Below are 14,771 nucleotides of genomic sequence, written 5' to 3'. Positions count from 1 at the left end.
AGAAATGCTCACAGTGGACAGAGGCCCTTTATGCTGCATCTCTGCGTCATATTACAATTGTACAGCCCTTATCAAGGTATCATGATGTAATTATTTGGGGCCATACAGTCAAAAGTTGATTGGTTGATTCAATCCAGACGTTGTCTTCCAAGCCTCAAACTAAATGCTGCCATCAGTCAGACTGCTGCCACTCACATCTCCCGACTGTTTCCTCCCCGTTCTTCCTCCGTCCTCCTCTCTCCCTTCATCCCTCTCTTCTTTGTCTCTTCAGCTCTTTGAAGCCGAGAGTGAAGCAACGCGGGATTTTCTGCCTTTTAAGGATTCAAACAAAGTCTCCGGGTTTGGAGATGACATGAAAGTCTGCCTGGCAGCCCACCTGGGGATCAGTGGGCCGACTGGTTTCTGGTTCACAAAGCAACCAAGGCGTCCATTTTTAATATGCAGGAGGTTCGCTAAAGGGGCCCTGGCTGGATGTGTTGAGGGGCCCGAGACACAACAAACATGAACCTCAGGCTTTTGTATTACTGATTAATGCTGTGTGTTTCTCACCTGTGTGTTTCAACAATAACTTATTTGAAATGCATTCTGGGAGATTATACAGACCCTTATGGTCATTGGTAATTTCTTTATAAACAAGGAGCAGTCTTTGATGGACGGTTGCACAACACCCAAAGGACTTTTCTCCTCCTATTAGGCCTGCCAGACGACATTCACTGATGCCAGCAATTGGGCAATCTTGCCATAAGCTATAATCAATATGTGGCTTGCACTAAAAATAGATTTCCCACAACAATCCTCCCAGAAATGTCAACAAATTTCCACTCATGCCATTGTGCATTAGGCCTTTCAACCCAAGCACTTATCTTTACATTGCACTTGTGCTCTCTTTGCTCTCCTTGTCTGCTCTTAGCTTTTACTAATGCACTAAATGAGAAATCGTCTTGCCCTTTTCAGTCTGTTTATCTTCACTTAAAACAAGAATAACACGTCCATTCCCAGAGAATCCGTATCTAATTCCTCCCCCCTACTACCCCTCCTCCTCTCCCTGTGATGAATCGTGTCCCGCGCTGGCGGAGGGACCTGTAATCAGGTGGCTCTTGGCGAATCCCGCCAGATCACAGAGGTTAATAACATTGCACATCATCACCCACAAGCCAGAGGGATTAGGAGGTTCAGGGGAGCAGGTTACACATTGCAAATGATAAACGCTATTTCACAGTGACCGCTCAGGTGATAGACCACCTCACCATCTCATCTCTTCCACTACGAGGAAGGAAAAAAAGGACTGGAGCGGACCCCATCACTGACTGAAAGTGTCAATTATCTCTTTCCACCATGTAATGGAAGCACTTTTTTTGAGACTGAGCCCCCCCACCTCCCTTCTGAAAGCAAACCATTTTAATGAATGTAACCTTTCTGTCCCCCTTTCCACGAGATGTGCTCTCAACATGATGTTGATGGCGTCTGTGGGCGTCATGCTTCACGCTGAGTAGGGTTATGTCACCTTGTCGTTAGCCAGGGGAGTTGTAGGATTATATACTTATTTTATTCTCACAAATAGAAGTAGTTACTCACAACTCCCCCCACCCCACACAGCAGCACTTCCAACACTACCACCACTTCCTTACATGTACACTTCCTCTCTGTCATGTGCAAACACTTCCTGCCAGCTCACTGTTGATAGTTCAAACTCGACAGTGAACTCTGCACACTCGTTCCAAATATAATCTGGAAGCTGCAATGAAAAATTGCATGTTTCAGGATGATATTGATTGTTCTTTTCTGAATTGGAGCCAAAGCAAGCTGCCAATGTGAAAAAAATCATACAACTCATTTTGCATCTGAAATGTGCAGATTACTGTCATCCAACTGATAAGAACGGTTCACTTCACCTAAAACTAGGATATTAAAGCTCATCTTGAGAAGTTTTTAACTGATTCTGAAACAGAATTCCAAGTGACTCCTAAAAAAGCTAACAAGACCATTTTAAAGCTGAAACTTCCTCCATGAGTAGGTGTCAGGTAAACAACATAATGCAAAAACAGCTTTTTATGCATTTCCTATGGCAAAGAACAATGAGTTTATTTGCAGTTGTGTTTTTCTCTTTAATTCAAAAAAATCTTCTTATGCACAAAGCAGATTATTCAATGCCTCATTAAGCCTGTTGCATCCAACACTTGCCTGAGCATATACGCTCTAAATTTACATAGCCCTTAGCCTATGCAGAGGTCTACACATGCAGCCTGAAAAATGTAACTAAGCCTCAAAATGACTCAAACTGCAAGTCCAGTCGGCAGGGTAGCAGAGGTGACTGCCAGTCACATAGCTGCAGAGAGCTACAAATTCTTAAAGCCTACATGTCAATGTCTAAAAATATGGCTGATGCATTTCGTCATTCATGTCTTTCAGTGACTAAACAAGTGCAAAACTTCCCCCATCCTCTGTCTGCATCGCCTCCTCTCAACGTCTCCTCTCTTCTAAGCAAATAGCTGCTCAATTTATCAGCTTTAACATAACACATTTTAGTTTGCCATGGTTTCCCCCATACATACTGGCAGAGAATGGGACCAGACCAGCAACCAGCAATGTAACTGCGCTGCGCACCGAAATGCCGTGGGTTTGGTCCGACCAAAGATGAGTGACCACACCCACTAGAAGTGAGTCCAGAGCGCTGCGGCACAAAGCCCTGATTAGCAGGAAGAGATCACCGGAGAACTGTGAGTTCACGCAGGAACAGTATGTCAACAGTGGACTATTTTACCTTTAGGGCTCAATTTATCATCCTTTCCGGTATAAGTCCATGATATTATTGCCTCCACCATTGAGTTAGTACATTAGGAAGTTAAAAGGTTAATTTTTGCTAAAGGATCTGTGGATTTATGCAAAATTATTTGGCTAAATATCTCCAAAAGTTAACCTTTCCTCATCAGTCTGACACACTGACCTCTCGTAACCCTTTACTCTCACTGCAGGATGAGACGCAATGTTGATGCAGTGATGACTTACGATCGGGAGTCCGTGCATTGTGTTGTATTTTGAAAGAACCGGATATTCTATGCTTGTGACTTCCTCTTCTGGAGCTTTCCGATCGACGGTGCTGAAAATAGACCTGCAGCATATCTCGAACGAAGCGGAGCAAATTGTCAGTCAAGGCTCGCGCCACCGCCTGTCTGGAAAGCTGACTGTGGAAATGCTCTGATAGACTAGAGAGGGAGCAATGCGCTCCGCAGTATGATTCGCCGGCGGTTCGCACTCACTGTATGCATTTTAAAAACTCCAATCTACATCATTCATGCCAAATGGAAACCTGTTCTAACTATTCAGCATCATTTGAGGAGAGCTACAGTTATCTACAGGTGGGGTTTAATTGTACTGGAAGCCGTGCGCAAAGTCTTCCACCAGTGTAGCATTAAGCTAGCTAAAATGTAGCTATCAAGTAGCGGTAGTTTCATCAGAACTGGCCCATATTTCTTTATTTTCTTTATTAAATAAAAAGCAAAAGACAGCACTGAAAGCTTTTCTCCTAGCGTGCTTCAGCATGAGTTTGCATGAGTCACAAGGGTGGTTGTTGTACTTTGTTTTACTATATTCAATGGTGTAGTGATTAGCTTGGATGTAGCTATAGTATAATGGCAGTTTAATCAGAACTGGACCACACTCTTTATTAAAACAAGAGCACTAGAGATAAGTATCAAAAACCAAAACATCCATTACCTACCGAACCACTTACTTTCAACATATATTTTTCCCCCTCCAATGTATTAATTCAGGCCCCATTTAGGCACCGGCACTGTATAGAAAGTATTGATTTAGCAACGGTGTCAAAAAAAAATCCAAACAATACCCAACCTTAAGAGCATAGAGCCACACCGAAAGCTTTTCATGACAGAAAAAATGATCACTCTACTCCCAACGTGCCTCGGCATAAGATTGTGATAGTTCCAGATGGATCTAGTTGTACAGTAAACCGGTGTTTATAATGGCTGCTTTTTTTTTATCTAGTGAGAGAGGCCACCAAGACAGCTATGACTACTCTAAAGGAGTTACAAGTTTCAGCAGCTGAGATTGGAGAGACTCTGTTTACAACAATTGATGCACAGGTTCATCACCAGTCAAAGGAAAGTGAAAGCCAAACTCCATGGTTAAGTGGAGGAAAATTCTTTGGCTATCAGACAAGACGCCAAGCACTGCACATCACCACAAACACACCATCCCCAATGTGAAGCATGATGGCGGCAGCATCATGCTGTGGGTATGCTTCCCGACAGCTGGCACTGGAAGGCTTGTAAAGGTGAGATGAATGCAGCAAAATACAGGAAAATCCTGGAGGACCATCTTACTCAGTCTGCAAGAGAACTAGGACAATGACCCGAAGTGGCCAAGTCAAAATGCAGACCTCAATCCAAAAGAGATTTTCAAGCATCCGAGGGGGTGATTACTTTTTGCCTGTCATTTCTGCCAATTGAATTTCCCTCTGGATTCATAAAGTATCAATCTATCATGGTCATGTTTTTTCATGTCAGTGGTATTGACCAATAGGAGCACAGAGAACTCTGCACATGCAGAAGTTACAAGCTTAAAGAAACCAAATGGCAGAGCAAAAGTTTGTCGAGCTTTGGCAACAACATACCCTTAAGCCCCGCCCCTGTTTCTCCTCACAGTGGTTGTGATGATTGGCCAAGTATGATTTCGTGGTCTGTCATGTTTGCGGGTTGAGCCATGGCATGACTCATAGCTCTTATGTGACAAAGTGACAATCATAACAGACAAAAGGTCGTGCAGTCTGACCTCAGCATTACGCGTTGTAACAGCTGAAATTGTGTAAGGTACCTACAAGAAATACTGTGATATTGTGTGGGCACATTTCACTAGGGGGCGCTTTGGTTCTCCTTGAAGTCAGTTTGAGCAGCACTCTTATAGATGCATGCCTGTGACTAAACTCCTGTTTTCCTTCTTGCCTCTGAACTCAGCAGCACTGCCAGGCTTTGTAAGGCTGATGTGAAGTTTGCAACAAAAGATGGGCATTTTAGAAACCCTAGACACATGTGATTGTGCACCTTCAGTGCCGACAACCCTCTTAAAAACACCAAGAAACAAGGACTAAAACTGTTACAGCATGCAGAGGACAAACTCAGTGACAACCACAGGGGTCCCCAAATTCACACAAGCAGAAAGTTCCACTCAGGAGCTTTAAACAACTCAGAGAAACGGATTTATTCCTCCTCTTATGTCTGTGAAGATTGAGCCTTTATTTTCCTTTCATATGCCGTCAGATGAAATTTAACCGGGTGTCATTTACTTAAAGCTTCACAGTAACATAAGAGATGAGGAAAGACAGACATTTACTGGACTAAATGTGTCTTTTATTGTGAAATTCAGCCTTGATCTGCTTTTTTGCTTTGGCACTTCTTTGAGGGGAATCTAAATCTGTCTGTCTCCATGTGTGCGGACTGTAAGCTCTGGTCTGAGCGTGCATCTGTTTGATCTTTGGTGTTAAAAAACACAAAGAAGCCCGCTACTGTAGCAGCCCACGGGACGCTACAGAAATAGACGGCATACATACTCGCCGTATTCTACCGCCACTACCCTTCAAACCCCCCCTCTCCCCCCCAATTCCCCCACACCCTACACCGACACCATCAGCACCACCGCTACCACGACTTCCTCACCGACTCACACACTCCCACTTTTCTTTTTCTCTCTCCTCTCGCTCTCTCTCATTATATCATGTAGGCATGAACCAAAATAAATCGGTGAATAATGGTCGGATTTGAAAAGCTGCAGCGAGAGCAGGCAGATCTTCTCCATCCAGCGTGTTATGAAATGGATGGATATCTGGCCGGTGGAGGATGAAACAAAAAACCAATGCTGTCATTTGAAACCAAACTGCCTGCAGGGCTTTGTGTGCTCTCTCTCTGCTTCTGCCTCTGCTGGATTTTCTCACTACGTGCACCACGAGAAGTCCAGCTGAGACGAGCGACTTTCTCCTCCTTACATCACTCTGAATGACTCCTGAGGGCCCTCTGACACCAACGTTCATATTCCTGTAAATAAGCATCTTTTCTTGCTTACGCAAGCCTCACCCACACCTCCAAAAAGTTCGACACAACCCTCACAACAGCCAGTAATGAAGCCGCCAAAAGAATAAAAACTTACGGAGGTTTGTGGCCCTGGAAACAAAGTGCTGCGAATGCATCCCAAGGGCCTCTTCCCCCCGAAACTGCTCACCTGGACACCCGCCCTGCAGCACGCTGGCTACGGCCCTGTTAGACAAAAAGAAGGAGATGAAGAGAGAGACAAGGAGGCGGTGAAGGATTAGGGGGTGCAGACAAGAGGAACTGTGCATAACATGGTTAATTTAATTATTCAGTCGGGCTGCACCGCTGTACAGCATGAAACACTGAGGTGCAGCTAAGTGGAAGAAATGAGATTCCCTGAAGAATGGGGAATGTTTGTTTGCATTTCTGCTGCTTTTGCAGCAATCAGTGTACAAACACTTTATTATCTCACACAAAGAAGCATTTTTACAAATGCACAATGCAATGCCACCTTACTGAGGTGAAAGAAACCGCCCCCATGTATAAAGAGAAGCACTACACCTCAATGGAAAGATAGACAGAGGTGCAGGGAGCATGCATGCACTTTTTCCTTAAGTCTCGATGACATAATTTGATCTGGTTGCCAAGAAACACCAGTATCTCTGCCATATAGGATGTGCCAAGCAAGTTTAAAAGCAAATCTGCATTTTTTTTAAACGTGCATTTTTGATTTTAGCGAAGCAGATGAGGAACAGAAGCACACATTGCGCGCTCTAGATCACTGTGTGCGTAGGCTACTACTGCAAGTCTCTTTGTAAACAAGCGCACTGAGTGAAGCAGGGAGAGAGAGAGAGAGGAGGAGAGTGAGAGAGGAAGAAGAGCAGGAGAGAGAGAGAGAGACAGACACCCACCTGGACATGTTCTCTCTCTGGGGCCGGTGCGCCTTTTCCAGCCCCAGTTTGGTGAAAATTCCCACGAGAGCCACAATGGCCACTACTCCACAAATGATGTAAACAATTAAGTTCGTCTTGTCTTTGGTGCTGTCGTGCATCTTGTTCATCTTTTTGTAGGGAGTCTGTCCAGTCTTCATCCATAAAGGGGTGTCATAATTCTTGCAGGTGCTCTGGTCCAGACGCGAGTGCTTGTAGGAGCAGCAGAAGCGGAAGCCACAGGTGCCGCAGCAGTACAGATAATTCCCCGTTTTGCAGGTGAACGGCGGGTCCCACTGGCCCATCACGTCGAAGTAACCCCGACATTTGTCTTCCGTGTGCGGGGTCTCCTCGGACACGCTCTCCTCCTCCCTGGAGCCGTTGGAGGTGGCGATCATTACGAATCCACCGAGCAGCCCTGGCTCCCCGTCAGCCTTGCAGACGAGAGCCATAAGTTTGAGCAACAAGAAGCCGAGGAGAAAGTATTTTCCTCTCATGGTGCTTCCTCCTCCGTTTAACTTCACGCAGACAAGAAACGACTTGAAAAGAGAGGGAAAGGCGCGCGGTCATGGTATGCTGAAAAGTCCACAAACACGCGTCCAAATTGCGGCGCACCTTCATCCGCGCAGATGAACATCTTTATGGACATGTCATCATCCAAAAATTCCCGCGCAGAAATTAAAACATCCGTGGTTTATTTACTTAATGTCACTGACTGGTCCCTAGCGCGCTCTGTGCTGCGCACACGTCTCCTCAGAAAGGCTCGGATTTCGCGTTTTCAGGAGTGCATCACTTATCCACCGGTGCGCTCTTACGCACAGGAGTAGGCAGAGACACATGCCGCACAGAGGATGAGAGCGCAGTGAGCGAATAGAAGAGCCGAGGGTGGGAGAGCCTGGTGCGCAAAAGGGAGAGGAGGAGGAGGAGGAGGAGGAAAACATGGGGAGGGAGAGAGACTGTGAGGGCTGAAGAGAGCGAGAGAAGAGAAGGAGGAATAGGGGGAGCCTTTGTTGTGAAATATTACGATAAAAGCACCAGAATACGCACATCACTACTTGTTATGCCGTCGAGGAAAGGCGTGGGAGCCCTTTTCCCCTATTTTTTTTCAGTTTATATTTTTCCAGTCGTGGGTTGACATTGTTTTAGAAAAAAATCACAAGCAGCTTAATGTGCTGCAATTGACAGACGCTGGCAGAGCTTCTAGAGGGGAATGTTTTTCTAAAAGGGGGCCAAATCACTAAATACATGGCTTTGTGACACAATGACCGCTACATCCCAAGAGCTAAACTGACTTTTTAATCCGAAGGACAACCTTTACAATGTTTGAGAGATTTTTCTGCTCTAAGGTGTTGTAAAGCTCCTCTGTGGGTTTGTTGGTTTGAGTTGATTTTGTCACCACCTGTGGGCACGTGAAAGCTCTTTTCTCTTTGCTGATCTTATTCTGTGGTCCAAATGTTTAAAGGTGACATATCATACGCCTTTTCCACCATAATACAGTCTCCAACTGGTCTAAACCAGTGGTTCTTAACTGGTGGGTTAGGACCCAAAAGTGGGTCCCAAAGCTGTTTCCATTGGGTCGTGAATGTGTGTCAGAGAAAAATGTGGCAGAGTACATCCTTAAATTTTTATTAGCTTTTCCAGTGATGACAAGAAGATTTAGGTATTTTTTCTAAACGATCCAACGAACTGTGCTGGTGTCGGGCCAAAACCTTGTATCTCCATTTTTCATGATTTTTCTTTTTAATCTGTCTTGTTGGTCTCTCTTTACATCTGTGAGTTTTAACCAAGCGGCAACCTTCAGTCCTGAAAAATGAAGCCAATGCGGAAGTGCAAAAAATTGTAATACCACGAGTGTTCACTTGAGGCTGGCTGCAGGAACACCGGAAGTCCCGTCTGGACACATGTTAAACAACTGGTTTTTACACTAGAAATAAACTGGTTTACAGCCCTGTCCAAAAAAACCAAACGTGTCTCATTAGCTAGTGTCTTATTGTGCTTTCACTGTACGGGGTTTTTCTTTGTTCCACCCGCCTATCATCGGGCAAGAGGCGGGGTACACCCTGGACTGGCCACCAGTCAATCACAGGGCTGACATATAGAGACAGACAACCAGGCACACTCACATTCACACCTACGGGCAATTTAGAGTCACCAGTTAACCTAACGAGCATGTTTTTGGTGGTGGGAGGAAGCTGGAGTACCCGGAGGGAACCCATGCGTGCACGGGGAGAACATGCAAACCCTGCACAGAAAGGCCCTGACCCTGACCGGGAAGCGAACCAGCAACCTTCTCGCTGTGAGGCAACAGCTAACCCCTGCGCCGCCGTGCCGCCCGTTTGGATTATATTTAGGACAAACCTCACTTCACGGTGATTGGTGCTTCTCATTTGATTGACAGATAGCTCGGCAGACAGAGGCTCCATTTCTGTCAACCAGAATGCTAGCTAGCTGACAGGAAGTCACGCTTGGTGGGCGGGCCATTAGGTTGATCCAAAGTTCGGTTGAGACCACAATTTCAATATGGAAGCCCCCGCAGATTGGCTTCAAGAGCTGTTTGAGTCTGGGTTAGTCTGGCAGACGACTGACGTCACACAGGGTTTGTCCAGTTCTTTCTACAGTCTATGGTTTTAACCAATTTTAAAGCAATAAAATGTGTCAAAAAGATGCTGGCTATGATCATTCAGTGATAAATTAATTAAAAAAATACTGTTTTTTTCAAGCACTTAAAAGGGATGGGTTTGGAGATACAAGGTTTTGGCCCAATGCCAGTGTAATATGCTTTCCCTCCACAATGTAACTGATTTCAACAAGATAATGAAGAAATTCCCTGACAAATGACCAAATTTCCATGCTGACTAAGGAAAATCCAGTAAAATAAAAAGTGTGCCTATAATGATGCACCTTTCAATCATGTTTGTTTTGTCCTTTCTCTAGGATTTCTACAATTTTGGGTCCAAACTGCAACAATCTTTATCAGAAACATTTGGTTATGATTGAATAATTTCACAAATCTGGGTCACAATTGGTCAACAAAGAGGTGGTGGTGAGACCTGGCTGAACCAGTGGTTCTCAAATGGTGGGTCAGGACCCAAAAGTGGATCGTGAAGCTCTTTCCAGTGGGTTATAAATGGCTGACAGGAAAAAAATGTGGCAAAGTCTTTAAAAGTGTGTGGTACATCCTTTTTTTCAGTGATAACAAGTAAATTTATCTATGGAATCGGGCCAAAACCTTGTATCTCCATTTTTGTGTTTGTTTTTTTCTTTTTTTCATAAATCAGTGCTACTGGTCATCCTTTACGTCTGTCAGTGGGTTTTAACCAACTTTAAAGCAATAAAAAGTGTAAAAAGATGTCTACTATGACCATTCAATGTTAAATTCATTGAAAAAAGTATTTGTTTTTTTTTAATTCCCTTATTTTAGAGATCTGTTTTTGGCCTGACACCAGCATAATATTCTTTACACCCATGATAAAAAATGTTTCCCCAAGGAAATGAAGAAATTCCTTGAGGAATGACCCAATTTCCAAGTGGTCTGAGGAAAATCAAGTAAAACAAATCAGTTCTTAATGATTCTTAATGGTTGTAGATGATTGACTGATGGATTTCTGCTCTGTGACTCAGGATTTGGTTGATCTGTGATTGTAATTTCTCTGTTTTAATGTCACAACAAACTGTATTCTTTATAACAAAGAAATAAAATCAACTTGATTTAACTCAGGAACGCTCTGGTCATACACTTAACCATTTTACAGGAAAATGGATGTACATTTAGAAGAGTCTGCTGAAAAGATGCTCCCTGGGTTCGTCAGGCAACATGCTTTACCTTCCAGGGAGTGCATAGCTAGAAACCTCCCTTTTTTTAAGTACGAACCTTAGACACAAATTTGGTTTGATCGGTGCTTCCTAAAGTTTGGGCTGGTAAAAGGTCATTTGCAGTAACTTTTGAAATGGAAATCACATTTCAAATGATCATGATCATTACCTGTTTCTTTTTCTAAAAAGTCCCAGAACTAAAAATGTTTTCTATCAGTGAAAGCTCTGGACCGTAGGCCATTTCAGCTTCCAGACTCCTTTACTGTGAAGCCATGCTGTTGCAATGGATGTGCTATCTGATTTGGCATTGTCTTGCTAAAATATGCAAGGCCTTCCCTGAAAGAGATGTTCTAGATGAGAGTAAAAGTGGATCTAAAACCGCTACAGTTGAAACCAGAAGTTTACATACACTACATAAAAAGGCACATAAACGTTTTTTTCTCACCGTCTATCATTAAATCAAATTAAACTTTTCCTGTTTTTGGTCAATTAGGATTACCAAAATTATTTCTATTTGCTAAATGCCAGAATAATGAGAGAGATAATTTTTTAGACAATTTTTTATTATTTTCCTGAGAGTCAGAAGTCTACATACATTTCATTAGTATTTGGTAGCATTGCCTTTAAACTGTACGACTTGGGTCAAACGTCTTAGATATGCTTCCACAAGCTTCTCACAATAGTTTGCAGGAATTTTGGCCCATTCCTCCTGGCAGAACTGGTGTAACTGAGCCAAGTTTGTAGGCCGCCTTGCTCGCACATGCCTTTTCAGCTCTGCCCATAAATTTTAAATGGGATTGAGATCACGGCTTTGTGATGGCCACTCCAAAACATTGACTTTGTTATCCTTAAGCCACTTTGTAACCAGTTTGGCAGTATGCTTAGGGTCATTGCCCATTTGGAAAACCAATTTGCGCCCAAGCTTTAACTTCCTGGCTGATGTCTTGAGATGTTGCTTCAGTATTTCCACATAATGTTCTTTCCTCATGATGCCATCTATTGTGTGAAGTGCACCAGTCCCTCCTGCAGCAAAACAACCCCACAACATGATGCTGCCATCCCCATGTTTCACAGTTGGGATGGTGTTCTCAGGCTTGCAAGCTTCCCCCTTTTTTCTCCAAATGTAACGATGGTCATTATGGCCAAAAAGTTCAATTTTAGATTCGTCAGACCACAGAACATGTCTCCAAAACACTCTTACCAGCTTCAGCCAGCATCTTCACAAGGTCTTTTGCTTTTGTTCTTGGGTTGAGATCACTTATCGGACCAAAGCACGTTCATCTCTGGGACACAGAACCCGTCTCCTTCCTGAGCGGTATGATGGCTGGACATTCCAATGGTGTTTATATTTGCGTATAATTGTTTGAACAGATGAACGTGGCACCTTCAGGCATCTGGAAATTGCACCCAAGGATGAACCAGACTTGTGCAAGTCCACAATTCTCTTCCTGATATCTTGGCTGATTTGTTTTGATTTTCCCATGATGTTACACAAAGAAGCAGTGTGTTTCAGGTGTGCCTTAAAATACATCCACAGGTGTGCCTCTAATTAACTCAAATGTTGTCAATAAACCTATCAGAGGCTTCCAATGATACGACATCATCATCTGGGCTTTCCCAAATTGTTTAAAGGCATAGTAATCTTAGTGTATGTAAACTTCTGACTCTCAAGAAAGTAATAAAAAATTGTCTAAAAAAATCATTTTCTCATTATTCTGGCATTTAGCAAATAGAAATAATTTTGGTAATCCTAATTGACCAAAAACAGGAAAAGTTTAATCTGATTTAATGTTAGACGGTGAGAAAAAAAAGTTTATGTGCCTTTTTATATAGTGTATGTAAACTTCTGGTTTCAACTGTATATACTTTTCAGCATTGATAGTACCTTTCCTGCCATGTAAGCTGCCCATAGGTACAAATTTACCCTACGATACCCATACGATAAGAAAAGCAGGCTTTGAACCGTGCGCTGATAACAAGCTGGACCATCTCTTTCCTCTGTAGTCTGTAAGACACAACATTTGTGGTTTCAGAGAAGAATTTCAAATCTTAATAGTTTTCTTAACAGTTTCCATTTTGCCTCAGTCAATGATAAATGAGCTCTGGCCCAGAGAAGACAGCACCAAGTGCAATGTGCCACCTGAGGGCTCACAAGCATCCGGTATTGACCTTCAGCCTTGTCCTGTCGATGGTGGGTATTCAAAGTCTTCACAATTATATGTTGAGGAACTTTTTTCTGAAATTTCTAAATTTTTAGATGCAGTTTTTTTTGTTCAAATTAGTGAACCTCAAACCATCTTTACTTCTGAGAGACTCTGCTTCTCTAAAATAATCCTTTTGTACCCATTCATGTTACTGACCTGTTGCCAATTAACCTGATTAATAGCAAAATGCTCCTCTAGCTGTTTAAAATTATTAACACTTAAATTAATTTCCTGACTTTTGTTGCCCCGTCCCTACTTTTTTAAAGGTCACATTTTATGCAAAATTCTCTTTTTCAGGCTTTTCTATCAAAAATATGTGCCCCTGGCCTGTCCACAATCCCCCCAAGAATCAGAGCCCCCCCCCCCAACCTTTCAGAAAATGTGTGCTGAAACAAGCTGTTCTCAGATTTTCCCCTCATGATGTCATGTGGGGAATTAGCCCCGCCCCCAGGTTTGGTTGGCCCTCCCTGCCTGGACGAAGATTCTTCCGTGCTCTCCTGATCCTTCTCTCTGGATCTCTGGATCAGGAGAGCCACATTCATTAAGCCACATCCATTTCCTGAGAGGGGCGGAGCCAGGGGTGGAGTCATACAGCTCATTAACATTTAAAGGTACAGACACAGAAACAGCTTTTTCTGAGCAGGGCTAAAACAGAGGGTTTTTTAGACATGCAAAAACCCAATACTGGTGTGTTTTACCAGCAACAAACTTCACAGGCATGTTTTGGGGACCTCCAGGACCAAAATAAACTTGTCTTAAATGGCTAAAATATGTGACCTTTAAGGTAAGTTAATGCCATCAAGTTCAAACTTAGATGTTCTATTGTGAATAAAAAAAAAAAAAAAAAAAAAATATATATATATATATATATATATATATATATATATACATGTGTATATCTTTTTTTGGGGGGTTACAGCAATATGTTAGGTAGCTGATTGTAGCCTTACTTTTCATGAAGTAGTCACAGCCTGCACAAGGTCTGTCTGACTCTACTACTGCAGACTAGACAGAAGTCTTTATCAATGTCTGTCATCATTTCTCTGTTTCTTTGTGAGCTTTATTCCAGTTTGACCAGTTGGCACAGCTCTAGGCGTGCTTCTATGCAGAAATCACTTCCTGCCTGTGGGTGACATGACTCCAAAAAGCCTACACTGCTTTACTGGGTCGACTGAAGCTCTGGTGGAAGGGCCCAGTTTAATACCTTTTCATAGGCCCCAGAAATCTTGGCAACGCCCCTGGACATAGTCGTCAGTATTGATTTCACTCTATTTCAGCTAAAATCTTCTCACAAGGGAGAATTCTTGAGGGTTTATATTCCTTTTATACCCTGCATTGTCAGAGTTAATACATCATTTTGGGACAGCCTGTCTTCTGTAGCCACGCTGAGAGCCGCTGCAGAGAAAGTCCCACACAGTCACAGACGGGCGGTGCAGTCGACAGCCGATAGTGACCAGCGTCAGAGGGACAGCTGGGGACACCCACCTCACAGCTCCACAACAAACCTGCCCCGAGGTTTCCTGACAGGCTCACAAGTCACGAAACGGTTTCCCCTTGGACACGCGCTCACCGTTGGAGCTTATGGCTGAGAGTGAGGATATCTTTCTCAGAGCTAAACATCGGACATTCAGCGGACTGACTGAAGGTAGCAGACTGACGGCGGTTTTTTTAGACCCGCCCGTTAGCTTGCTCACATGCTAGCTTGTTAGCTAACTGTGTCTGTAACTCAGCCTTACTCAAGTTGTAGCCTGCTACAGGTTAACAGTCTGACAGCACAGTTCATTGAC

At 43.4% G+C, this 14,771-nt stretch overlaps 2 protein-coding genes across 2 annotated transcripts in view; one reads left to right on the top strand and one right to left on the bottom strand.

Moving 5' to 3' along the window:
• shisa9a (shisa family member 9a) overlaps positions 1–7,529 on the bottom strand; it is a 93,254-nt gene extending 85,725 nt beyond the window's left edge. The window contains exons 1-2 of the mRNA XM_041816425.1: positions 6,950–7,529; positions 6,157–6,263 (exon numbers count right to left, since the gene is read on the bottom strand). Of these exons, the coding sequence (XP_041672359.1) occupies positions 6,157–6,263; positions 6,950–7,464 (622 nt within the window). The 5' untranslated portion in view covers positions 7,465–7,529. The remainder of the gene's footprint in view (positions 1–6,156; positions 6,264–6,949) is intronic.
• Positions 7,530–14,403: 6,874 nt separating this feature from the next.
• The window catches only part of cpped1 (calcineurin-like phosphoesterase domain containing 1), a 67,973-nt gene continuing 67,605 nt past the window's right edge, over positions 14,404–14,771 (top strand). The window contains exon 1 of the mRNA XM_041815739.1: positions 14,404–14,629. Coding sequence (XP_041671673.1) covers positions 14,566–14,629 — 64 coding nt within the window. The 5' untranslated portion in view covers positions 14,404–14,565. The remainder of the gene's footprint in view (positions 14,630–14,771) is intronic.

This window comes from Cheilinus undulatus, linkage group 20 (assembly GCF_018320785.1).
Source record: "Cheilinus undulatus linkage group 20, ASM1832078v1, whole genome shotgun sequence".
NCBI lineage: Eukaryota > Metazoa > Chordata > Actinopteri > Labriformes > Labridae > Cheilinus > Cheilinus undulatus.
This window is presented reverse-complemented; position numbering and strand designations above follow the sequence as displayed.